Below are 27,099 nucleotides of genomic sequence, written 5' to 3' on the forward strand. Positions count from 1 at the left end.
TATACAGGTCTCAGTTTCTTAATTTCTAGAAGGAGAATACAATGTCCTTTTTTAAAAAAATGTTTATTTTTATTTATCTTTTGAGAAAGAGAGAACACAAGGAGGGGGGCAGAGAGAGAGAAAGAGACACACAGAATCCTAAGCAGGTTCAAGGCTCTGAGCTGACAGCAGCGAGCTTGATGCAAGGCTCCAACTCACCGAGTGTCAGATCATGACCTGATGACCTGAGCGGAAGTCGCAGGTTCAACAGACTGAGCCACCCAGGTGCCCCAACACAATGTCCTTTTATCTCAGCAGTAGGAAGGCAAAACCAAAGCAGCCCAGACTATAGGAAGGAGCTCATTACTCAAATATTCTCTGGGTTTTAGGGAGATCTAACTGATACACATATGTCTCCAGCTATCCTCAAGTAGAAGGGCTGCATATTAGGAAACATTTACTGAGCACTTAAAGATGTTTTGAGAAAAAGTACTTTGTTTAGATTCTTATACTTGACCATGAAACAATGTTTAAATTCTCAGTTAATAATATACAGCAACCCAAAAGTTAAGAGTGGATAGTTATTTCTGGATGATGAGGTAAGAGTTGATTTTTATTTTCTTTTTATGCTTATTTTTTAACATTTTCCTACCATCAGCATAATCTGCTTACTGTTTTAAAGTTATTTTAAAATTTTTTACAAGAAGAAAATCACAGTGAGCTTGGTTTATGGCATTTTAACTGCAATTTTGCACAGCATTTAAAATTTCAAAAGATTAGTTAAAATTTGAAAAGAACAGTGCATTCACTTTGGCAAAGAGAGAAAATACACTTCATTGTGGTTTTAACTATTGATCCACAACTTTTAGGAAAGAAAGATTGCCTAGCCCAAAACTATTATTTTCATAACACAATGCAAGTGTTGTACTGAGCAGTAAAACACCGTGATTAAGCGATGCTCAAAGCTCTACCTTCATTGCGCATCTGCTCTTGTCTTAAAGAGCGTGCAGTCACGGAAAAGCCATCAGTGCAGCACAATGTCTGTAAGTCTTGTCCTGACAAGAGCCCCAAAGCTTCTTTGAGCCCCAAAGCCCTTGGCCAGCTGTTCATCCTGAAGTCTCTTCTCTCCTGAGGAATCCACCTGCGGAAAGTGTTGCACCAGGCTTTCCTCCAAAACTTCATTCGTGCTCATCTGGAAGTTAGAAGTAGTTTCTTCTCTCAGCTGTACGGAAGAGAGTCTCGACAAAGAAGGAAGGTTGTAGCCAAGTTCTGCACTTGGGGACGTGCATTGGGTGTTTTTAAAGGAAATTGAGTCCTGCACATCATTTTCTTTAAATGTTGGTCTGGCTTCAGAAAGATTAGACATTCTGGGGAGAACTTAGTCATCTCCACCTTCCTGGATCTGCAGGAGAGGAAACAGAGCGGAGAGAAGGAGTGACAACAACCTGTATCCTGCAGCCAATGAGGAGCCAAGTCCAAGTTCACCTTCTGTTGTACTGGCTACCACTGCTCCATGACCAGCAGTCTCCAAGGTATTCGTTACATGCTATAAATAAAAAACACACAAACAAAAATAACCCTTGTGTATGCCCTGCAAAGTTGATCAGTAAGGAAGGAAGTGGAGAGATTTAAACCTCTATGTCTGAAAACCAAAAGTGGTTCCCACTGTTATTAGGGTGTTGTTCCCAAAGTCCTCCCTCAATTTAACTACATTCCAATTTATTTATCAGCACCTTAGCACACTGGCAAGCTCCAAGAAAACTTACATGAATGAATGCTGATTAATAAGCCAGTAATGGATTGAATAAATAATATATGAGAAAATACTCTGAAAAGTACTCTGTGAAAGATTAAATAAACTGTATTCTGATGTCAGTGGTGTTAAAACAGAGCCTTGCACAAACATCCGTTCAATTGCCCGATGTGTTTCATAGATATTCCAAATGCATTCTTTCTAGTGCATTTTGGCTTGCTAATCCAGAGATGGATAAATTATGCTAAATCTGGTAAATTAGGTTTACTCTCTTGAGATTAAAAGCACTTATTATATCTGCTAACATCTAGTAACTATGTAACTCCCACTCAATGTGGGAGTGATGAGTTCATAATTTTTCAAGAAATTAGCCCAACAAAATATAAAAACCGTGGGTCATTTTCTAAAATATTTTCATTTACCAAAGTCATTTGCAACTGCATTGAAACTTTTACATTCATATATGTGGTTATGACATTTATTATGTGATCACATTTTCCTGTTTTAACTTTTTATTGTAAGACATAACCAACAGTTAATTATTAAAATAGAACCTTAAATAAATTCTACCTCATACTTTAATATGGGATTAGCAGAAAGAATTCCAGTTAAACATCTTGAATTGAAAAATGAAGAGGGGTGCCTAGGTGGCTTGGTCCGTTAAGCGTCTGACTCTGGATTTCAGCCCAGGTCATAATCTCACAGTTGGTGAGATCAAGCCTCACCGTGGGCTCTGCGTTGACAATGCAGAGCCTGCTTGGGATTCTCTCTCTCCCAATCTCAGCCCCTCTCCCACTTGCACGGGCGCGCATGGATGCGCGCGCTCTCTCTCTCTCTCAAAGTAAATGAATAAACATTTTTTTTTTAATGAAGAAAAGCAGTGAAATCAGTCCCCTCAGTATTCCTGAAACATGTTAGTTAGGTTCATTCCCACCTCAACATTCTGAGCAAACAATTCCTACTAGAATTCCCACTAGAATTTCACTTCACCCCACTTGCCATAACTCCCCAAATCCTATACGTCCTTTAGGGCCTCCATCAAACACCACTGCCTCTATCATTTATTACAGCAGTTCACCATCTTCTTTTTCCCATCTGAGACACAGTATAAACAAAGACCTCAGCTCTTGAAGCCAGATAGACTTGGTTTGCCCCCTAGCCACACTACCTACCAGCTGGGTGAACAACTTTGTTCCCAGTAAAATGGTAAATTGTGGCAATATTACTTCACAGGATGCTATCGTCAGACTGAATGAAATGTTGTACATGAAACTATCTGGCACTTAGTAAGTGCTCAATAACAGATTCCTTCCTTGCGTCCTTATTTAGCACCTGCCTTAATTCCAACTTATTATATTCTGTAATTGTCCATGTATGAAATTATCCATGCTACTTCAACATGTCCCTTAGCATCACATGCTTCTATTCCCCATAGCACCTGCCATAGATGTTGAGATCATCAAAGTAGTTATGCAATCAAATGACTTCAAGCTGGAGACTAAAGAAAACAAGGTCTTTACTGTCTGACAGGTAGCAAGCTCATGTCTTTCCCAAGCCAAATTCAATTTATTTTGATAATTAACCCCTGAAACTGATGTAGAAGTGGCTTAGCAGTAATTAGAGACATACTAAAACAAGCCTGGGGAAAAAAAATAAATGAAGAAGTCACATGAGTTAATGTTACCTTGACTTTGAGGGATTCCTTCCGGGTGCCTTCTCTACCTGGGGCCAGCACAGGTATAGATGACTGCTTTTATGTACTCTAGTCCACAGAGCTTCTATAGACTCCTCAAGCGTCACTTCTGAGATGGCAAGAAGGACAGAAAATAGAAACAAAAGTCAAAATGGAGCCCTTCGTCTTGCTGAATAAGAATCTGACGTGGTGAATATTGCCAAATCAAGTTTTGAACTTACCTTCACACTTATCCAATTTATACTAGCTTTCCTGACATTTTATTGGTCAGAATCTCGTTTTAACAATATGTGCAAAGCACATAGGTTACACTGTGAAGTTTTGATAATGTGCCTTTATGATTATTGCTAGTTATTCAGTCACTTCTGAACGCCATCACTTACCATTAGCGGCATCCATGAGACAATAAACAGGATGCTCTCTTGGAAGACATCTGGAAAAACACAAGCTTTGGAAGTAGCCAAGTCAGACTTTCAATGTCGGCCTTGTCACTTACTAAGTGACATGGGGCAAGTTTTAAACCCTTTAAACTTTGATAAGCATATCTTTAGAGTGCGAAAACCTATCTTGTAAGAGTTTTTCAGTATCGAAAGCAATACCTTCTCAAAGCCATGAGAAAACTAACTTAAGAATTTGTGTTTGGGGCACCTGGATGGGTCAGCCAGTTAAGCTTCTGACTTTGGCTCAGGTCATGATCTCACAGTTCCTGAGTTCAAGCCCTGCATTGGGCTCTGTGCTGACAGCTCTGAGCCTGAAGCCTGATTCAGATTCTGTCTCCCTCTCTCTCTCTGCCCCTCTTCCGCTCTCACTCTGTCTCTCAAAAATAAACGTTTAAAAAATTTTTTTTAAATTTGCATTCTTGTGTTTTGAATTTGAATCTTCGTATCCCACTTAGATGATCTAGAATCTTAACCAAAATATTTAACCTCTCCAAGAATTCTTCTCTGTAAAATTGTGATAGTAACTGCTTCTTTTTTTTAATTTCTTTTTTTAACATTTATTTATTTTTGAGACACAGAGAGACAGAGCATGAACAGGGGAGGGTCAGAGAGAAGGAGACACAGAATCTGAAACAGGCTCCAGGCTCTGAGCTGTCAGCACAGAGCCCGACGCAGGGCTTGAACTCATGGACTGCGAGATCATGACCTGAGCTGAAGTCAGACGCTTAAACAACTGAGCCACCCAGGTGCCCCAATAACTGCTTCTTAAAACTAATGAGATAACGCGTGTCCTGCTTGACAATATAAACATTTATCTTCTTCCCTCACCGTTGGGATGGACTAGAAAACATAACTTTCCTTTAGAATACAGGGGAAGTTCTCTGACTAGAATCTTCCTTGTTATCCTTCACCCCATGACTTAGGCATGCATTAATCAATACATATTTTTTATAACAGAAACCTGAATAAACTCCCAATGAGCTAAATAATGAAACTTCTCTTGCAAACTTTCTGAAAGTGCTCATCCTGGCAAAGCTCTTACCTAAACTAGAAAAGCTGGAGTTTGAGATCTTAAAGAGTTGTTGACTCACTTTTTAGCAAATTGAAAACTAATCTTTTAAATTGATTCCTCTTGTGTGATCTCTGGTTGGAAAAAAAATCCGTTCAGCCAGTGATCAAGATCATATCACCCATACTTCTTGTGGCATTGCCATTTTTCTGCAGGGAAGCCAGAAAACGGAATAAGAAAATCAATGCTCTGATTGAAAGCATTTCTGACTCTGAAAAATAGATATATTACTTCAAAGAACTGTTGCTTTCTCAATCTCTCTGGCTGCAGTAGGGAGAGTGGATTAAGGGGAGCAAGATTTGAGGGAGGAGAAACAAACAAAAAAGGCTTTGGCAATAATTTAGATGAGATATGATGTGCTCTCAACTAAAGTCATTGCGGAAAGGATGGGGCAGATGGCAGTATTCAAAAAATAGGAGGGCTTGGTACAAATTAGATATCAGGGATAAGGAGGCCAAAAATGGTACTTAGGTCTCTGGCTCACACAACTGGGAGGTAGGAGGAGAGTCATTTTGCTAAGAAAGGCACATAATGTGCAGGAATGGTTTTGACATCAGACAGAGCTACCTTATCTTTTCATAGGTCAATATGGCAGGTGAATCTGCCATTTATCAACTCCAGAGGGGCATCTGCATGACCAAGTCTAGCACACCCACAACATCAGCAATTATTTAGCCATTTATTACCAATTTCTTCCCTTCTTTGGAGACTTATACTGCCCATCTTGATAATGCCAGGTGTAACATAGCTCTGCAATAAACTTGTGATCAGTAGCTATGGGCTGGGCTTCTGTACAACCCAGGAGAGAAATATTCAGCCAAGGGATGATCCCTATCCTGGATGTCAGATGCACTCAGGTACCTCTGAATTCTGCTACCATCCCCACTTTATCCCCCTGGGCTCAAAATAGTCTCTTCTGCCAGCTGTTAAGACCTCATCAGGGTTTACGTTAATTTGGGATGCAAATGCAAGGCCAGTGGGACCTGAGCTCAGCCTGAGACCAAAGGGAGGCAAACTAATCAGGTCGCGTTCCCAGATAAAAAGCGAATGCCAATAATGAAAGCCCTAGTTGTGGCGTTTCCATTTTGAGGGCTTTACTTTTGCCATTTGTGAATCGAGAGAGTTGGACTGAATTACTTAGGGCTCCCTTGAACTTGAAATGCTAAGTCTTCTTATGATTATCTGATTCCTTTACTCCTGACCCAAAACCTTTCTATGGCTCAGCATTACCTGGAGAATAAAATCCAAACAGCCTGGCATTCAAAGCTCTTCATTCAGGCCTTCAAATATCACTCCTTGCACATAGCTCAAGGTACAACCAGAGAAGATAACCAAAATGAAAATGAATCTTTCCATCTTTTGACCAAAAAGAGTTTGTTTCTTGTACCTCTGACTAGAGCATTTAATCCTTTCTATTTGGAGGTTGATATGACTTTTCCTTCTCATCTAGTCTGCAGCTCAGTTTACTATCTGTGTGGCTTTAAATATGTAATTGTCTTCTCTGAGTTAGTTTCTTCATCTGTGAGGAGATACTAATCTGCATTATATTACATGCTTTATGTAGGATAATATATGATGTTTAACAGATGCTCAATAAATTAATGTGGTATGCAAGAGATTAGAAATGCATTTTTTGGCTGCAACTAGCTACTATGGAAGGCTTTTATGTATAACTCTTGATCTCAAAACTATCCAAAAATTTGCACTGCTCTGGTCTTTTTCTTTCCTTCCTTCATTCTTTCCTCTCCTTCTTCATTCCTCTCCTCTTTCCACAAATACATTCTAAAAGCAGAACCTTAGAGTACTATTTCTGAAAGTATTGTCTTTAGGACATGAGTCTTTGAAGATGGTCTTTGGGGAAAAAAATCCTATAGTAATGGTCCCTTTTTCTGTAGATTAATGATGCATGTTATATATACAGGCTCAGGGAAGACTTATAGTTAGGAAACTTCTTTAATTTGTTGAATTCAATATTTCCCAAACTTATTCAACCCCAGAACATCTTTCACCATGAAGTTGACTAATATTTGGAATAGTTGTGAATTTCTAGGGGAGATATATTTCCAGTTCTCTTCCTCTCAGGCACATGGTGGGATTCTATTTCCCTGTTCTTTAAAATTGGATGTGGCCATGTGACATACTTTGGCAAATAAAAGGTGATTGGAAGTAACATATGCTACTTTTACCTGGCATTTAAAGATTGGTGCATGATTCCCCAGTCCTCCCTCTCTTCCACCTTGATGACCGACATCATTCTTGATGGAACCTGGTCTCTGGTCAAAAAAATATAAAATGAGACCACCTGCTCACCTGTAATGAACATGTAATGTACACGAGAAGTAAATTCTCACCATTTAAAGCCGCTGAGATTTGGCAATTATTGGCTGTGGCAACGTAATCTGATTTATTCTCACTGGTATAATTATCTTAAGGTTATTTACATTCTTATAGATGTAGAGAATGTTTATATGATCCAAGTTTTTAGACCAAAGCAAAGTAAGATCAGTTATCTGGACTTAACAGCTGGAATTAATTACCATGTGTTCAATATGATTGGTAATATGAAGATCCACAATTAACATGAACCAAAAATCCAAATTAACAACCAATGGATTGAGTAAACGTATGTTTCATCTATAAATTGCTTATCGAGGAACTATGGTCACAAGAACATCTAATACATGGTGTTAGAGCAGGTTGGCATGAGTTGTAAGTACTGTCTGTGGCATTCAGATTTGAAAAATCAGATTTCAGTTCTGCCATTTAATATCTATGTGACCTTAAATACTCAATGTCTCTGAATCTCAGTTTCTTCACTTGTAAAATAGAGATAATAATGCTGACTTTATTAGGGTGGTTGTCAGGATTAAATTATGCAGAGTACTGTCAGAGTCTCTAGCACAAAAGGAACTTTCAATAGATTGATCATTCATAGTAATGACAAGAACCATAATTCTACCAAATGTTATACTGTGTCATAGTGGCCTTGATGTTAGAATACGAGAGTTTTAATACTGGTACTGTAGCTTCCAGCTAAGAGAGCTTGAGAAGGTAATTTAAACTGTAATTTGATTTTCTAATTTGTAACATGGAAAAATATCACAGGATCGAATGAAGCAATGTTAATTATAACACTGATAAATTATAAAGTGTAACACATACAGTTATTTTATGATAATGATGATTATAAAATCACTCTACAAATTTGTTAGCAAATGCTGATTGATTTTTATTCATACTTCTTGCTTCTAGAAGGTGTTTTCATTGTGAGGCACCACGTTCATCCAGCTATTCTTGGGAGTCATTCCTAACTCCTCATTCTCCCTCTCTTCCTTGCCTAAAACCTCTTTTGTGCATACACATCCATTAAGTCATCAAGACTCACAGATTCTACTTCTGACTTTCTCTGTGATCCACTCATTCCTCTTTATCCCCTCTGCCGTGATCTCAACTTTGATTTAGAGACTGCAACAGTCTTTCAATTGGCTCCATATCTTTCATCAAGCCATGGTTTACACTGCTGCCAAAATGATCTTTCTAAACGTGCTTATTTTCTTACCCACTTTGAAAACTCTTCAATGGCTTTCCGTTTTCCTCAAGAAGAAATCCAAATTTTCTGGGGCACCTGGGTGGCTCAGTCGGTTGGGCGGCCGACTTCGATTCAGGTCATGATCTCGCGGTCCGTGGGTTCGAGCCCCGCATCGGGCTCTGTGCTGATAGCTCAGAGCCTGGAGCCTGTTTCAGATTCTGTGTCTCCCTCTTTCTCTGACCCTCTCCTGTTCATGCTCTCTCAAAAATAAATAAATGTTAAAAAAAAATTTAAAAAAAAAGTCCAAATTTTCTTAACATAGCCTACAAGGCCTTTTATGAGGTGGCCAGTGTCTACCTTTACAGGCCCTCAATCCCTCAAAGGTCCAGCTCTACTGAAAACCTTACCGTTTGTGGAAAGTCCATGCTCTGTCTCTCCAGGCCTTTGCATCTGCTGTTTTCTTCACCTGAAACCCCTTTCCCCCCTCTTTAAAACCAGTTAACTTCTACTCACAAATATCTGTAGAATGGGTATTGAAATATTCATCTAGATAAGTTTTTGCATAACTTTATGGATAAAACTTTACTACTCACTTTAGTAATTTTCAAGTGTTCTGTCAGTAGGAATTTAAAGAAGCAGCTAAAAATGTTTTTAATAATCTTAGAAAACATTGATATTTGAGGCTTAATTTTATATGGACAAAGAAGCTATTTTTGTTGTTACTTGGGGCTTTTAGAAATTTACTTAAAAACTCAATAAATAGGGGGGCGCCTGGGTGGCGCAGTCGGTTAAGCGTCCGACTTCAGCCAGGTCACGATCTCGCGGTCCGTGGGTTCGAGCCCCGCGTCGGGCTCTGGGCTGATGGCTCGGAGCCTGGAGCCTGTTTCTGATTCTGTGTCTCCCTCTCTCTCTGCCCCTCGCCCGTTCATGCTCTGTCTCTCTCTGTCCCAAAAATAAAATAAAAATAAAAAAAAAAAACGTTGGAAAAACTCAATAAATAGGGGTGCCTGGGTGTCTCAGTCAATTAAGCGTTTGACTCTTGATCTCGGTTCAGGTCATGATGTCACAGCTCATGAGTTTCAGCCCCTCATTGGGCTCCACGCTGGCAGCACGGAGCTTGCTTAGGATTTTCTCTCTCGCTCTCTCTCTGCCCTTCCCCTCCTTGTGCACTCTGTCTCGTTCTTTCTCTTTCAAAATAAATAAATATACTTTAAAAACTCAATAAATAATTTAAATATATATATAATAATTTGAAAAACTCAATAAAGTTGTCAGTGAGGTATGATGTAAGATCCCTAAAATATCCCGGAATACTTTTTCCTTTCTGGTATAATAGGACTCTATCTGTCAATAGTTGAGTATTCAGAGAAATACAGACATGGTGAGAGTACATTTTTTCATGAGTTGTTCTGGATGCTACACAAATATTTCATCACTTTAGAAAAGGCAGTGCTTATTTTGATGATTCATAACCATGTTTTATATGTTCCACGTGATGGACATGTTCTGCTTTCTATTTAACCCAGGAATTAGTTTCATGTAAACTGTTAGCCTTTTAGTTTTATCACCCACTGAGTATGCCAACCTAAGCAAATGAAGGCTAATAGCCTAGTAAATGTTCTGTGGATTTGAGGGTAGACTTGAACATTGTAGTAAATCATGAACAAACCAGACACAAAGCCCAAATGTATAAAGAAACAAATGAGGTCATTAGCAGTGTGTAGCTTTTGCAGGAGTGGGGCCTTGGCAAGGACTTAGCCAGCTGCAAAGGGCAAAGAAGTTCTCAGATCAAGAAGTAGGGATGCGTTTGGGATAATCAGAATGAGAACTACCTACTTTGTGCCAGGCATCGTGTTAAGTGCTTTACGTTGGAGGTAAACCCCACCAGTCAGTGGAACACAATCTCAAAAGCAGCAGCAATGTTCACCTAAAGAAAGTGATCGTAAATTTGTTTTTACTTTTTGTCGTGAGGGAGGAAATGATTTTATATTGTTAGAGAACAAAGAAAATGATGACCTATGTTTAGCTGATTTGCGAAGCTGATTGTATGTTCCATTTGATTGTGTGTTCTATGTTTTCCACTGTTAAAAATACTTTACCCTTGGTGATGTTAAGATAATTTTGCAGGATACTAAGGAAATCACACTTAAAATATTAGATCATGTTTTAATATGGGGTATGCATGAAGCCAACATTTCTCCCATTAACTTGATCACTCATTCACTCAGCAAATATTTGTTGCAATAACTCCTCTGTGAAGGTAGTGTTCAAGGTGTTCAAGACACAGGGGTGAACAAAGCACACAGTCCCTACCATCAAAGAGTTCACAGTCTGGGGGTGGGGGGTGGGCAGACACCAAGCAAATAATCACACCAATATTTAGCACAGCAGGTCTGAAACTCAATTCAGAAACTCAGTGACCAAGAAATGTATATTCTGAAATTCAGTTTCTAGCTCTAAGTCATCATTCCACCCAGCTGGCAGAAACAAACAACACACACATAAAGTTATTATCAGTCTCTGTCAATTGGGTTGCTAATCTAAAAGTATGGGAGAGTCTATAAGCTCAGGAATGAGAAGGGTAGAATGAAATAGTTTCAGTGCTTCGGATTGGCTCCTCAGGGTCTAAGGATAATAAAGTAGTTTTTTTTTTAGGCTTGATGATCAACAAAGGTAGAATATGCGAAAATGTTTGAAAGGTCAAAAATACATAACACAAAGAAACATATTTTTTCAGTTGAATCAAGTTTTTATTTTGGTACAGAGTGTTATGGGAAGTCCAACTTTTCAGAAGGACAAAGAGAAGAACCACAATGGTTTACATCAGCAGGAAACTTATTATTGTTATTACCTGACCTAAGCTCTCACTCCACCCAATAATTACCTTGCTTTTATGTAAAGGATGGCTCCAAAGAAATAGAAGGTGCAAAGAAGTGGATACTTAAAAAAGGCAGTTTCTACGGTTGCACAGACTCCATTCTTAGTTTTATACACACTTTTTTTTTTTCAGAGATTTTAGTGAGTTTCAGATGCCTCTCCTCTCCACTTAGAATGCTTTATAAGACAGGCCATACTGTCCTATGGCCTCGGTTAACAAAACGCAGGACTTGTTCTAGCAAACAGCACGGAATAGGCTGTTAGCAATCTGTTTGGAGGAGTTGTTACTTCCCACTCTCCTATTTCTACAAGCTAGCTCTAGAACCCTTCATAAGATAACATTCTGATGCCAACTATAGATCAAGGACTCTCTATTTTCTCTCTGGGCCCACTTAAGTCTGGGCTTAAAACCCAGAGCCAATTTGGGGCATGCAGAGGAGGGTGCCCTGATGTGTCCCAGACTAACTCTTCTCACTGAATTGGGAGTGTGATGCCTGCTGGCTAAACGATGCAATTTTGACATTTGCTGTCATGTTGTTTGCTTGTCAGATAGTCGAACAAAGTTCAATAGCTTCCGCTCGCAAATCTAAGAGGATAAAATTCTGATTTAAAGTTGGGTGTGAAAACACAAAAAATATAACGTAAATGAAGTTGGGTGTGAAAATCCAGTATTCTCCTAACACTAACACATGCATAATTCATAAACTTTAGAAAACAGATCTTGGAAAGCAGACCTGAAATTCTATGAAACTTCATCTTGTAAAGATTTTGGTTTAAGTAATTCTAATAATTTCAAAGTTTTGCTTCCAATGGAATAATTTTCTAACCTATTTGGAGATTTTGTAAGTACACATATGTGGTTATATGTACTTGGAATATGACTAAAAACATTAAGAAAATCCCAAAAAAAACTCTTACAAGTAAGCCTAGATCACATATCTCTGAAATAAAAGTTTATTAAGTTTATGTTAAGTTGAAATGTAAGTTATACATCAAATATCATTTTCTAACATCAAAATCCCAGCTTACTGCATACAAATTGGACTATTGGATATTAAACACTGTTTCTTTTTCTTTAAACAGCAACAAGAGAAGGTATTAGTAATGATGAATTATCCTGGTTGTTTTGACTTGGATCCAATCAAAATATCTATTACATCTCCCTGAAAAGAAAAAGCCAAACAATTACAATGCAATAAAATATAAATTAAGAGGTAAAGGAGTCTTTAAAATGCTATTTGAAATTTATAAGTTAGCGATACATATAAAGAGCATCCAATAAGATCGTAAAAAGGAAACAAACCAAGGTAAGTTTAAATAGTAACGGTTATTTCCTAGTATAAACCTACTTTTTCCAATGGAGGACTCTTTTAAAGAAGTTTGATAAACAATAAGGATTTAGTTAAGCGACAATTTTGGCAGCTCCTGTGTAGCCTTAATATGTAAACCTCAGTTTTCTCATCTGTAAAATAGCTTGTGATCTTAATGATATCTTAAACTCTTTCCTGACCTATAGTGCTTGATTTAGAGACAGCTGAAGACCTGAATTCCAATGTGGATTTTGTATTTAATTTAATAATAACAATCTTACACTAAAGGGGTAAAATAATAATCTGTAAGAGGATGAAACCAAAGATGGTAGGTTTTTTTTTTTAATTTTTTTTTTAACGTTTATTTATTTTTGAGACGGAGAGAGACAGAGCATGAACGGGGGAGGGTTAGAGAGAGGGAGACACAGAATCCGAAACACGCTCCAGGCTCCGAGCTGTCAGCACAGAGCCCGACGTGGGGCTCGAACTCACGGACCGTGAGATCATGACCTGAGCCGAAGTCGGCCGTCCAACCGACTGAGCCACCCAGGCACCCCGGTAGGTGAGTTTTTAAGAAAGATACTGTGAATTAAATTCTACACATAAAACTAATATTACACTCTATGTTAACCACCTGGAATTTAAATAAAAACTTGAAACAATAGGGGCGCTGGGTGGCTCAGTTGGTTAAGCATCTGACCCTTGATGTTGACTCAGGTCATGATCTCATAGTTACTGAGTTCGAGGCCCACACTGGGCTCTGAGCTGATGGCATGGAGCCTGCTTGGGATTCTGTCTCTCCCTGTCTCTCTGCCCCTTACCTGCTTCTCTCAAAATAAGTAAATTAACTTAAGAAAAATAAAGTCGTGGGGCGCCTGGGTGGCGCAGTCGGTTAAGCGTCCGACTTCAGCCAGGTCACGATCTCGCGGTCCGTGAGTTCGAGCCCCGCGTCGGGCTCTGGGCTGATGGCTCAGAGCCTGGAGCCTGTTTCCGATTCTGTGTCTCCCTCTCTCTCTGCCCCTCCCCCGTTCATGCTCTGTCTCTCTCTGTCCCAAAAATAAATAAACGTTGAAGAAAAATAAAGTCGTGTAATTCCTTCAGCTTAGGTGAAAATAATATTTAAAAACAACTTGAAACAACAAATAATATAATATAATATAATATAATATAATATAATATAATACAAAGATATTGTGAAAAGTTGGGGGTTGGAAGCAGAAGACCAGAATTTTCTCACCTTTCACAGTAAAGGGATCTTAAAAAAGTCACTAATATCTGGGAATCTTAGTTTCCTTGAATGGATAATAGAAATATCAACAACCACTTCTAAAAATTATTTCAAGAGTTGAATGAACTAATGTATATAAAAGAGTTTTACAAAACTCTAAATAGTTATAAACACCTTAGATCATATTACATAAGTCAGTCCTGTCTTTTAGCCTATACTAAGGATGACATTCCCCATTCTTCAGGTCCTGACACAAAATCAGTTGCCAAGCTGCTTCTCAAATCCGTCTCTTTCTACTTCAGTCTTTCACTTGGGCTAACACAGCAGATCACTACTCTAATTTATTCACTGTTAAATTCTTAGCACCCAAAACAGACCCAGTCACATAGTCCATACTCAGTAGATGTTTGTTGAATGAATGAAGAGTCTATATGTAAATACCCAAAGTACAGAGAAAGAGATGGCAAACATTTATATACTGAAACCTAAGAATAGAAATAGTATCCAGGAGTGATTCTCCATAGGCTGCCTCCAGAAAAAAAAAAAAAAAAGTCACTTTGTGCAATGTCCCACTGGAATTAGCTTCTGCCAAGTACTTAAACTATAATTCTGTTCGACACAAGACTGAGGCCCCCAGCAACCAACCACATCACACCAGGAGAGGAGGTGGTCCTTCAACAAACAATAATGCTAAGGTGGTGGTAAGTCCCGTCGGCAGCTGGCTACATCACAAAGTTACCATTGCAAAGCTTGGACCCTATACCCCTGTTTACACCAGGCATCAGGCTGATATTACCCTAAACCACATACCCTGGTTGGTAGGACAGGGCAGGAGCCAATGTCCTACTGTGTCATATCACAATAATATTCTGGTCCTTGGACACATCAGGGGGCTGCCAGAGTTTCAGAAATTATTTAACTTAAAACATGCACAGCCCTAGGATCAAAGTTCTTCTCTTGCTGTGTAAGGCCACAGTGGGTGCTGAACAATGTGGAGGTGAGCGGGAGTCATGGTTCTATACGTATACCATGGTCCTTGGAATATCTCCATGGGTTTTCTCCAATGGGCCCTGCTCCAGCACACTTGGTGCAAGTGTTATCTGGTACTTTGCCTTTGTAAAACACGTATCCCTGTTGAAGTCCCCTGGGTACCTATCCCTAATTCTTCTATTCCTGCATCCTTCACTTCTCAGAGGCAGTCTTTATTATAAATTTGGTGTACACCTTTCCTATAGAATGCAAACATAAGCCTTCCAAAATTTTAATTCACTCTTGGTTAAAATTAATGGAGAAATTATAGGACATAATGTTACTTGATAAGATATCTTAATAGGAAATAATGGTTTGACATTAATTACTTTGAGACTTCAAATTACTATGTCATTATAATTCTCTGAAAAGTTCAGGAAGAGGTGTATCAGGTAAGCTTGAGTTTGTCTGTAAGTAACATAAAATCTGATTAATAGGTTTTTCTTGAATCTCCTAGAAGAATAACACTGAAGTTTTAAAATATCATGACCAAAAGCATGAAAGACATATTTGTATTAGAAAACTGTATTTATTTGTTAATGTATAGAATATATTTCTTACAAGAAAATTTTGCTCACCAGCACTGAAATCATTAACACACACACACACACACACACACACACACACACGTTTGTCAAAAATGTTCAGACTCTCAACTTAGCCTTCTGCTTGCAAAGCATACTGCTCAAAATAAAAGATGTCTCTAATGTGTGTGTGTGTGTGTGTGTGTGTGTGTGTATACACCACATCTTCTTTATCCATTCATCAGTCAATGGACATTTGGGCTGTTTCTATAATTGGGCTATTGTAGATAATGCTGCTATAAACATTGGGGTGCAGGTATCCCTTCAAATTTTTGTTTTCTTTGGGTAAATACCTAGTAGTGCAATTGTTGGATCGTAGGGTTCATTTCTGAGTGAACCTCCATACTGTTTTCCAGAGTGGCTGCACAAGTTTGCATAAAAAAGAAGAAAATCTTGCCATTTATAACAATATGGATAGAGCTAGAGAGGATTATGCTAAGTGAAATAAGTCAGTCAGAGAAAAACAAATACCATATGATTTCACTCATATGTGGAATTTAAGAAACAAAACAAGCACAGAGGAAAATAAGAGAGAGGCAAACCAAGAAACAGACTCTTAATTATGAAGAACAAACTGATGGTTACCAGAGGGGAGATGAGTGGGGATGGGTTAAATAGGCGATGGGGATTAAGGAGCGAACTTGTGATGAGCACCAGGTGTTGTAGGGATGTGCTGAATCACTAAATTCTACACCTGAAACTAATATTACAGTGTATTTAACTAACTGGAATTGAAATTTAAAAACCTGAAAAGGAAAAAGATGTCTCTCATCAATTCAAATCAAACACCAAAATGAAATCTTTTTCTTCTATATTCCAATCTATATTCCATACTTTTACTAACTATAAATACATCCACTAAGAACACAGCTTTTATACTTGTGTTTAAATAATCTTACATAAATCATAACATACTGTACTTATCTTTCTCCAGTTTACTTTTATCACTCAACACATTTTTAAAGATTTATTCAAAATTTGTCATATTGAGACTTTTAAATACATATTATTTAAACTTCTGTATTACAGTGACTCATGTGAATGTGCCATATTTTATTTATCTAGTGTTTCACTGATGATCATTTAGGTTGTCTTCAATTTATCACTATAGAAACAAGGCTGTTATGAACATGTCTTTCAGACCACTACTAACAAATTAAACAAAACCCTGGGAGATATATAGAATCCAAACATAACATTTAAACATCTATAAAGACTGTAATCTTACCAGATAGGAAAAGTATAGTAACTTAGAGTTAATGACACAGTAAATAAATAACTTGAAATCAATAAAGTGATGCAGCAGCACATTCAGGGTTGCAGACTTCCATGAGAAGATAGAGGACATGGGTAATAGGTAAGTAGACTTCAGGAGACATGGGCTCTGAGACCATTCCATATGGAGGGCATGGACAAATCAACTCTAAAGCAGTGCTCAGCCTGGCACCAAAGTAGTTAGAAACATCTCCTTAAATGTCCATAGTCAATATGCATGTCAGCCAGTTGAGAAAATCATCTCCAAAACTACTTGGGATGCTTTATTTGTTTCTTTATTGGAAAACCTATTTTTACCCTGAGAAGAAGAATAATTGTGTATAGAAATAATGCAGCAAATCAAACCGATAATTTTAATATTTTTGTATTAAGGAACTTGTATGTATTTGGTATTTTAAATATTCATTCTATGTAAGAGTATTCGCTATTATTAGATTGTCTAGCAAATAAATTTGTGATTCTAATTTAAATGTGTAATTGGGTAATTGGTTTAGACTTGTAATCATAGATTGAAATACTATTCATTTATAAAAAGCATTGGAACATTTAGGAAAATTTAAGATTCATCATATTCAACATTTAAAATTTATTAAATTAATAAGAATTCCTTAAGTATCAGATTTGTTTGTCCATAAGCTGACTGGAGTACTTAAAACACTATATTAAATTTATAAAGTAAATTTAGAGGATTTAAAGAAATTTGTTACAAAAGCTTATTGAAAGTGTGTATTAAAATTTGCTAGACTTGAAACCAATTTGACAATAAATTTCATATTAAAAAATCTGCTAGACTTATAAACAGAATAATAAAATGTATTATCTAAATGTAAGAACTTCAGGAAAACTTCAGGTAAACTAAGATTTTTAAAAAACTTTATAGCACATTTGAATGTGAACATTTTAAGCAAAAGTTGACTGAATAATCATCTCCACGTACAAAAGAAACATTAAAGACAAAGGAAAAAAGGAAGAAAGAACTCACATTGATACCTTATACATGTGTCCAAATAAACATGTGCAAGACATTCTCTATGGTATCACTGCCTTGTATGGTATTTGAATTCTAAGTTTTACTGAATCTCTCTCCAAAGAGGCTATGTTAGGGGCACCTGGGTGGCTCAGTCAGTTAAGTGTCCAACTTTGGTTCAGGTCATGATCTCGCAGTTCCTGAGTTTGAGCCCTGCATCGGGCTTTGTGCTGACAGCTCAGAGCCTGGAGCCTGCTTCAGATTCTGTGTCTTCCTCTCTCTCTGTGTCTCCCACCTCTCGCACTCTGTGTCTCTCTCTCAAAAAAAAAAATTAATAAAACATTAAAAAAAGAGGCTATGCTAATTCATATTCCCATGACCCTTGCATAAGAGCTCCTATTTCCCTACAACTTTGCTAATATTTAATCCTGGCTAATATTTTCATTTTTGTAAATCCAATCAATTTGAACTGATATCTTGTATAATTTCAATTGTATATTTCTCCATTTCTAGAGAGAATTAATATTCCAGTTTTTCTCCTATGATTTAGTATTTTATACATTTGCCCATTCAAAACATTGAATTGCTCTTATTGTTTAATAGGGGTTATTTATACACACTGGACATTATGTCTTTTATAATCTTAGAAATTTTTTCTTCTAATCTGTTTCTTTTAACTTAGCATATGGAATCCTGAACAAAAAGTGTTAATTTTGACATAATAGTCATAGAAAAAATATTTGAGGTTTATTGAGAACTTACTATGTCCCAGTACTAGTTCTAACTACTTTGTACCTATTAACTATTTTAATGTTTCTAACAACCTTTGATTCTGGTACCAAAATTATACCCAGATAAGGAAACAGGAAAAACATGAAAAAAATTAGGAGATTTTTTTTGGTCTTTTTAAAATCTGTCTTTGTCTTTAGATCATTAAGACATCATCCTACATTTTCTTCTAGTGGTTTGTTTTATTTTTCAATCTTTAATTCATTTGGAGTTCACCATTGTACAAAATGTGAGATAGGGAATGGCTTTCTATTTTCTAGAAAATAAGGATCAAATTCTGGATCATGGCAAATGACCCAACAGGCCCTTTTGCCACTTTTCTCTCAAGCAATCTCTTTACCAGTCAAAAAAGTCTACTCACCATTTCCTCAAAATGTCATGGACCTTTCTAATTCTGTATCTTTGCTCAGGCCTTTCCCTCACTCTGAAATAACAGCTCTACTCGCTTATCTGCAAGGAAAATTTCCATTTTTTTAAAGTTTATTTATTTATTTTGAGAGAGAGACCACGAGCAGGGGAGGGCCAGACACAGAAGGAAAGAGAGAATCTCAAGCAGGTTCCATGCTGTCAACACAGATCCTGATGCAGGGCTGGATCTCACGAGATCATCACCTGAACCGAAACCATGAGTCGGTCAGTTAACCAACTGAGCTACCCAGGTGCCCCTGCAAAGAAAATTTCTAATCCTTCAAAACACAGTTAAAATTTAATCTCCTGTGTGAAAGTCTTCCCCAAAGTATTCACCTATGTTTTCCTTTCTTTCTTCCCATTCTCCTTTCAAAAGTCAATTTTCCTACTCTGTGCTTTTATAGGAGTTTCTTTGTTATTTTGGTCTTTATGACTTGATTATATTTGTGTGCATATATTGTTCCTTTCTTAGAAACCATGTGTCTTTTGTGTCTAAGTGTGTTTGTTCATTTTTCAATATTTGCTTAGTACCTATCATGTGCTAGCCCTGTGCTAACACTTAAATATACAAGTTTCCAAGTAGCTCAAACTAGTAAGAAAGACATGTATACAAAATATTATAGTTTATATTGATGAATTATTGTCATCTTTAACAGGTACTATAGACATATGTGATAAAAAGAATCAACATGCTAATGCTCATGTTTCTTTGCTACCACCAACCCAATACACACCAACAAAGATTTTTAAATAATGCAACTCCTTCTCCCCACTGCCCCAATTTAGAATTTGTGGATGAGTTCTTAGAGCTTTTGTGGGATGGAACTGATGGAATTACAGGGATAGAAAGCAATGGATTTAGGCCTTGATGCTACATTTAGGATTTGAGGGATAAGTAAAGAAGAAAAAGATTACTGTTAACTATATATTTTGATCCATTTTAATGTTTTTGAAAGACTTGAATAAAGAATAGAATTCTCTAGTTCCTTCTGGCTGTTGAGCTGTATATCATAAACAAGTGTGGGCATAAACATCTCAGTACCCTAAAAGGTATTATATACTCAGTGAATATGAGAGAAATTAAAAATATTAAAATGTTTACATCATGAAAAAATAAGCCATTAATGTTGCACTTCTCAGAATAGACTAAAATTATGATGTAAGGAAACATGCATTTTAGAAAAAGAAACTTTATGTTTTTACGAACAAACGAGACAAAATTCACTATTTACATGTGGCTTATGTCCTACCTGTGGGAGACAGGCAATTAACAAAATAAATCAATAAAGAATATGGTATATTCAAAGATAAATATTACGAAAAATAAGTCATGGAAAAGTACGAGATAAGAAGTGTAGGTGAGAGTAGAGATTCAATTTTAAATAAGGTATCCAGGAAGATTTCACGCAGATAGTGACTGATATTTGAGCAAAAACTTGAAGTACCGAGAAGATCAAACTCTGGATGTTAGATAGGAGAAATGACAAGTACAAAGTCCTAAGCAAGCATCTATCTGTCTGTCTGTCTAATCTATCTATCTATCTAACATTTACAGTCTATATAGTTGGGATAAAACTCCACTTGCTACAGTATGTGACCCAAATATAATCAACACTGCTGACCTTCCTGGCCACATTTCATCTGGTTGCATATTTAGATTATTTTCTTTTTCTTTCTTTTTCTTTTGTTATCCCATTACAAATTATGTTATAATTAATTTATTTGATTGCCTTTATGATATTTCTATAGAATAGAATTCCAGAAGCATGACAGTCTTGGTTCAGATTGCCAAATTGCTTCCAAAGAAGTTATACCAAATTCTATTCCAACATTTTTCTGTATAAGAGAAAAACTGTGTTATCAAATGTTTGCTAGTACTGAGTACACCTATTAAATATAAAAAAAAAAAAACTGTTAATTTCGTATATGAGAATGTGATCACATTTTTTTTTTTCTTCAACGTTTATTTATTTTTGGGACAGAGAGAGACAGAGCATGAACGGGGGAGGAGCAGAGAGAGAGGGAGACACAGAATCGGAAACAGGCTCCAGGCTCTGAGCCATCAGCCCAGAGCCTGACGCGGGGCTCGAACTCCCGGACCGCGAGATCGTGACCTGGCTGAAGTCGGACGCTTAACCGACTGCGCCACCCAGGCGCCCCGAATGTGATCACATTTTAAGGTAATACATTTTTATATCTTCATTTATCAATGAGGTTTAATTTTAAAATATATTTACTAGTCGTTTTTTTTTTTTTGTGAATGAACTGTTCCTGACCATTACCCAGTCTTCTATTGTAGTCTTAGTGTTTTTGCCTTATTTTTTTGATTTTTATTTATTTTTTTAATGTTTATTTATTTTTGAGAGACAGAAACAGAGAAGGCATGAGTGGGGAAGGGGCAGAGAGAGAGAGGGGGAGACACAGAATCTGAAGCAGGCTCCAGGCTCTGAGCTGTCAGTGCAGAGCCTGATGCAGGGCTTGAACCCACGAATTGTGAGATCATGACCTGAGCTGAAGTCGGATGCTCAACCAATTGAGCCACCCAGGTGCCCCTTTATTTTTATTTTTTTAACATTTATTTACTTTTGAGAGACAGAGAGACACAGAGGCATGAGCAAGGGAGGGGCAGAGAGAGGGAGACACAGAATCCCAAGCAGGCTCCAGGTTTGGAGCTGTCAGCACAGAACCTGACGCAGGGCTTGAACTCACAGTCTGCAAGTCATGACCTGAGCTGAAGTCAAATGCTTAACTGACTGAGCCACCCAGGTGCCCGAAGTGTTTTTTCCTTATTGATTCATGCATATTTTAATATTTTAACTTGTTTATCATATTCATGGTAATATATACCAGATTACTCCATAAAATAATATTTAAACATTAAAAATAAAAAATTGAAAAGCTACCTTAAAAATAATAGGTAGTGATAATAATAATCTAATGATACTGATTGCTTGTCAAAGTTTTACAACAAAGTTTTCATATTTTTTTTTCTTTTTTCTTTAATTTTTTTCCCTTTTTTAAAAATTTAAATCCAAGCTAGTTAACATATAGTGTAATAATGATTTCAGGAGTAGAATTTAGTGATTCATCACTTACATATAACACCTACTGCTCATCCCAACAAGTTCCCTCCTTAATGCCCATAACCCATTTAGCCCACCCCCATCTAGCAACCCTCAGTTTGTTCTCTGTATTTAAAAGTCTCTATTGTTTGCTTCCCTCTCTTTTATTTTTCCTTCCTTTTCCCTATGTTTATCTGTTTTGTTTCTTAAATTCTACATATGAGTGAAATCATTATTTGTCTTTTCTCTGACTGACTTCTTTTACTTAGCATAATACACTCTAATTCTATCCACATTGTTGCAAATGGCAAGATTTCGTTCTTTTTCATCTCTAATATTCCAGTGTGTGTGTGTGTGTGTGTGTGTGTGTGTGCATACCATATCTTTTTTATTCACTCATCAGTCGATGCACATTTGGATTCTTTCCATAATTTGGTTATTATTGATAGTGCTGCTATAAACATTGGGGTGCATGTGTCCCTTCAAATCAATATTTTGGTATCCTCTGGATAAATACCTAGTAGTTCAATTGCTGGGTCGTAGGGTAGTTTTATTTTGAATTTTTTGAGGAACCAACATACTGTTTTCCAGAGTGCACCAGTTTGCATTCCCACCAGCAGTGCAAATGTTTTCCCTTTTCTCCACATCCTCATCAACATCTGTTTTTTCCTGAGTTGTTAATTTTAGCCATTCTGACAGGTGTGAGGTGGTATCTCATTGTGGTTTTGATTTATATTTCCCTGATGATGAGTGATGTTGAGGATCTTTTCATGTGTCTGTTAGCCATCTGGATGTCTTCTTTGGAGAAGTGTCTGTTCATGTCTTCTGCCCATTTCTTCAGTGGATTATTTGTTTTGTGGGTGTTGAGTTTGATAAGTTCTGTATAGATTTTGGATACTAACCCTTTAACCAATATGTCATATGCAAATATCTTCTCCCTTTCCATCAGTTGCCTTTTAGTTTTGAATATCAGAGTAAGGGAATAGGATAACACTACAGAAACAAAAACAAATGCCTATTTTGGGAACATTGGATAATATCTAAAATATTATAATTTCTTGTAAAAGTCTTTGAATATTTGCAGTAAACTTCTTCAGCTATATTCAACAATTATTAAATCCCAACAGTATATTAAGCACAATTTTAAGTTATTCCATATAACATTTATAATTATTATGCTACAACATTATTGTGTTCATATTACAGAGAAAAAACATGAAGCTCAAAGAAAATAAGCCTAGTAGATACCATGCTAGTAGGTAACAACTCCTGGGATTTATGTTCTTTCCATTGCACCACACTTAAGATATCTAAGAAACGTAAATTCCTTGTATGACACAAAATTATAACTAAAATTATTAAATGACATATAATTTTGATTTTTGAGTCTTACCCGGCCAGAATCCAAAGCAGCAGGCATATTTCTCAGTTCATACACACCAACATGTCCATCACTGTCACCCACCAGAAGGCAATCTGTTTGTTTGGCAAAGAGGACAGTTGTGAACTTGATTCCGGGGTTAGCAACATGCACAATCAGAGGATCCAAACTGTAATAAAATATTTTATTTGTAAATGTATTTGTTGTTAACATATTCTTATATACAGATTAAGAAAAGTCTGAGATTTTTTTTGTGATTTCATGTGACAAAAATAAAACAAAAATAAACTTTTTAAGTAAATTTCCAAAGTCAAAATAACTGTTTCTCTACTCCTTATTCAGTCAAAACTTTCACTTCTTTAGTGAACAAATTTCGACTAAATAAATTCAAGCAAGTCACAATTAAGATGTGAACTCATGGGGCGCCTGAATGGCTCAGTCAGTTGAGCATCCGACTCTTGCTTTTGGCTCAGGTCATGGTCTCATGGTTGTGGGATCAAGCCCTGTGTCAGGCTGCATGCTGAGCGTGGAGCCTACTTAAGATTGTCTCTCTCTCCTCTCTCCATCTCTCCCCTGTTCATGCTCTCTCTCTCTCTCCAAAATAAATAAATAAGCTTAAAAAAAAAAGATGCGAACTCATAAATTTAAACTCCTGTGCTGGTTAACTTTATGTATTTACTTGGCTAGTCTATGATACTCAGTTGTTTATAAGGTCAAACACCAGTCTACACTTTGCTGTGAAGGTATTTTGTTTAGTTGTGATAAACATGGAGATGAGTAGAATCTGAATAAAGCACATTATGCTCCATAATGTAGGCAGACCTTATCCAATGTGTTGAAGACCTTAAGAGAAAAGACTGAGTTCCCCAAAGTAGAATAAAATTCTGCTTCCAGACTGCCTTCAGACTCAAGATTGCAAGATGGACTGATGGAATTGCAAGATGGAATTTCCTGATGGAAATTCTAGCCCGCCAGCCTATAGTTCAGACTTGGCACTTGCCAGGCCCCACAATCATGTGAGCCAATTGCTTAAAGTAAATCTCTTTCTCTCTTTTTATTGCTACTGTTTCTCTGGAGAACCCTGAGTAATACAACTTCTTAAGTAATAAATGTCTTTTAATAGAAGGATATTTTGACCCAAATGAACCTCTGGAATATAAAAGAATATTTTGAACAAGAACTTTTTTTTTTTAATTTTTTTTTTCAACGCTTTTTATTTATTTTTGGGACAGAGAGAGACAGAGCATGAACGGGGGAGGGGCAGAGAGAGAGGGAGACACAGAATCGGAAACAGGCTCCAGGCTCCGAGCCATCAGCCCAGAGCCTGACGCGGGGCTCAAACTCACGGACCGCGAGATCGTGACTTGGCTGAAGTCCGACGCTTAACCGACTGCGCCACCCAGGCGCCCCTGAACAAGAACTTTTTAAATTCCCCATCATCCAAAGCAATCCACTGATACCCTTAAAAAACAACAGAACCAGGGGCACCTGGGTGGCTCAGTGGGTTAAGTGTCCAAGTTTGGCTCAGGTCGTGGTTTTGCTGTTCGTGGGTTTGAGACCTGCACTGACAACTCAGAGCCTGCTTCAGATTCTGTCTCTCTCTCTCTGTCCTTTCCCCACTTGTGCTCTGTCTCTCTCTCTCAAAAATAAATAAATAAACTAAAACAAAAAACAAAAAAACCAAAGGCAGCAACTTGCATACTTCTTAAGAAATGTCCTTGGGGTGCCTGGGTGGCTCAGTCAGTTAAGTGTCCGACTTCAGCTCAGGTTATGATCTCACCGTCTGTGAGTTCAAGCCCCGCATCGGGCTCTGTGCTGACAGCTCAGAACCTGGAGCCTGCTTCTGATTCTGTGTCTCCCTCTCTCTCTCTCTGCCCCTCCCCCAATCATGTGTGTGTGCGTGCGTGCTCTCTCTCTCTCTCTCTCAAAAACTAAATAAACACACACACAAAAAAGAAATGTCCTGAGATCTACAGTTTTACCAAAAAAAAAAAAAAAATTAAAATCAGAGGTGGGATGAGTGATCGTTTTACCAAAAAATTAAAATCAGGGGTGGGATGAGTTAAGTAGTCATTTTATACATTAGTCATCTCATACTCAAAAATAAATTGCTTTGTGATATAATCTTTGGTTTCGGATTCAAACTATTTTATAGTATAAGCCATGACAAAATTTTAGAGTTACTATATGATTAAGTTCTAGGATAAAAAAATTGTCATTAAGAATAAACCCGTTGAGGGGAACCTGGGTGGCTCAGTTGGTTAAGTATCTGACAGGTCATGATTGCAAGGTTTGTGAGGTCAAGCCCCACATCAGGCTCTGCACTGATGGCGTGGAGCATGCTTGGATTCTCGTTCTCCCTTTCTCCACTCCTCTTCTGCTTACACACACTCCCTCTCTCAAAATAAATAAGCTTTTTTTTTTTTTTTAATTTTTTTTTTTTCAACGTTTATTTATTTTTGGGACAGAGAGAGACAGAGCATGAGCGGGGGAGGGGCAGAGAGAGAGGGAGACACAGAATCGGAAACAGGCTCCAGGCTCCGAGCCATCAGCCCAGAACCTGACGCGGGGCTCGAACTCACGGACCGTGAGATCGTGACCTGGCTGATGTCGGACGCTTAACCGGCTGCGCCACCCAGGCGCCCCATAAGCTTTTTTTTTAAAAAAGAATAAACCAACTGAATTTTATATCACTTATTTTAAGCAAAAATATATTGCCCTGATGCTTCTGCTAATAACTAACATAAAAATCTACAGTATTTTCCAACTGAGGAAATAGAATCATTAAACACTTTATTCCTGCATTGTATGAATTTCCATTTTAAAAAGAAAACATGGGTCTAGATGACCCTCTAGTAACTTTGGCGTCACACCTTAAATTAAAATTTTTAATTAAGTGAATGGTTATTTGAATATATTTTAAAACAAGGTAAGAGAATAAGTATTATAAAAAATAATTATTTTGTTCCCTTTCTTTGTCTTATTGCAAACAATCTTTAGTTAAACACAGTTAGTTGCCTCTCTGCATTCTTCTAAAACAAGGCAATGAAAAAGAATTCAAGGCAGCTATGATATCGTATATCTTCCTGTAAAAGTTTGATATGAGTAAGGTAACCTATTTTCATTTAAATATTTTTAAAACTATATACCGCATAATTAAAATGAATATAGCATCCTAGCCTATATCTTTTATTCATAAAGGACTCTCACAGTGTAAATTATTACTTGTTTTAAAGTAACCACAATTCTCTCTAACCAATACCAAAACTATCAGGTATCATTTTGTTTGAACTGCTTCTATGAGAAATATCACCAAGAAAAACATTAACACTTACGTGCTGATGTGAAGGTGCCAAATCTCTACTCTGCTCTCGTTCGCGGCTGCAAATATATAGGCTGATTTTGGAGACCAGGCAACATCATAAACAACATAAGTAGTTGGATAAAAACTCAAAAATGGCTTGGGATTCTCCTGTTGCCATATAATAACACCCCAATCTGCAGAACAGCTTAAGAACACATCATGACAAAATGGATTCCATGCTATTTTATACACTGGACCCTAGAATTAGAAAAACAAATTAAAATACATAGGTAAATAAATAATAGTTAACATCTCATACTTTAAACTTGACCAACAAAATAAAAATGCTAAGATTTCTAGAAGATTTAGGTACCATGCATTGTTGTGTGTTATTTTAGCTCAGAGTAAGGTCATAAATTGAA

At 37.2% G+C, this 27,099-nt stretch overlaps 2 protein-coding genes and 1 long non-coding RNA gene across 3 annotated transcripts in view; all 3 read right to left on the reverse strand.

Moving 5' to 3' along the window:
• Positions 1-240: 240 nt before the first annotated feature.
• On the reverse strand, positions 241-3,824 carry INSL5 (insulin like 5). Its single transcript, XM_030323640.2, is given in 4 exon segments — positions 241-1,194; positions 3,417-3,510; positions 3,512-3,534; positions 3,809-3,824. Coding segments are annotated over 4 exon segments (324 nt in total). The 3' UTR covers positions 241-1,003.
• Positions 3,825-4,570: 746 nt separating this feature from the next.
• Positions 4,571-8,569, reverse strand: LOC115522118. The gene is made up of 3 exons (XR_004343971.1): positions 8,494-8,569; positions 7,121-7,207; positions 4,571-5,083 (listed from the first exon to the last, which is right to left on the reverse strand). It is a non-coding gene; the product is annotated as an uncharacterized LOC115522118 (long non-coding RNA).
• Positions 8,570-12,271: 3,702 nt separating this feature from the next.
• The window catches only part of DNAI4 (dynein axonemal intermediate chain 4), an 89,188-nt gene continuing 74,360 nt past the window's right edge, over positions 12,272-27,099 (reverse strand). Inside the window, 3 exon segments of the mRNA XM_030324780.1 lie at positions 12,272-12,503; positions 23,386-23,542; positions 26,709-26,935. Coding sequence (XP_030180640.1) covers positions 12,453-12,503; positions 23,386-23,542; positions 26,709-26,935 — 435 coding nt within the window. The 3' untranslated portion in view covers positions 12,272-12,452.

Source organism: Lynx canadensis, chromosome C1 (assembly GCF_007474595.2).
Source record: "Lynx canadensis isolate LIC74 chromosome C1, mLynCan4.pri.v2, whole genome shotgun sequence".
NCBI classification, from domain to species: Eukaryota; Metazoa; Chordata; class Mammalia; order Carnivora; family Felidae; genus Lynx; species Lynx canadensis.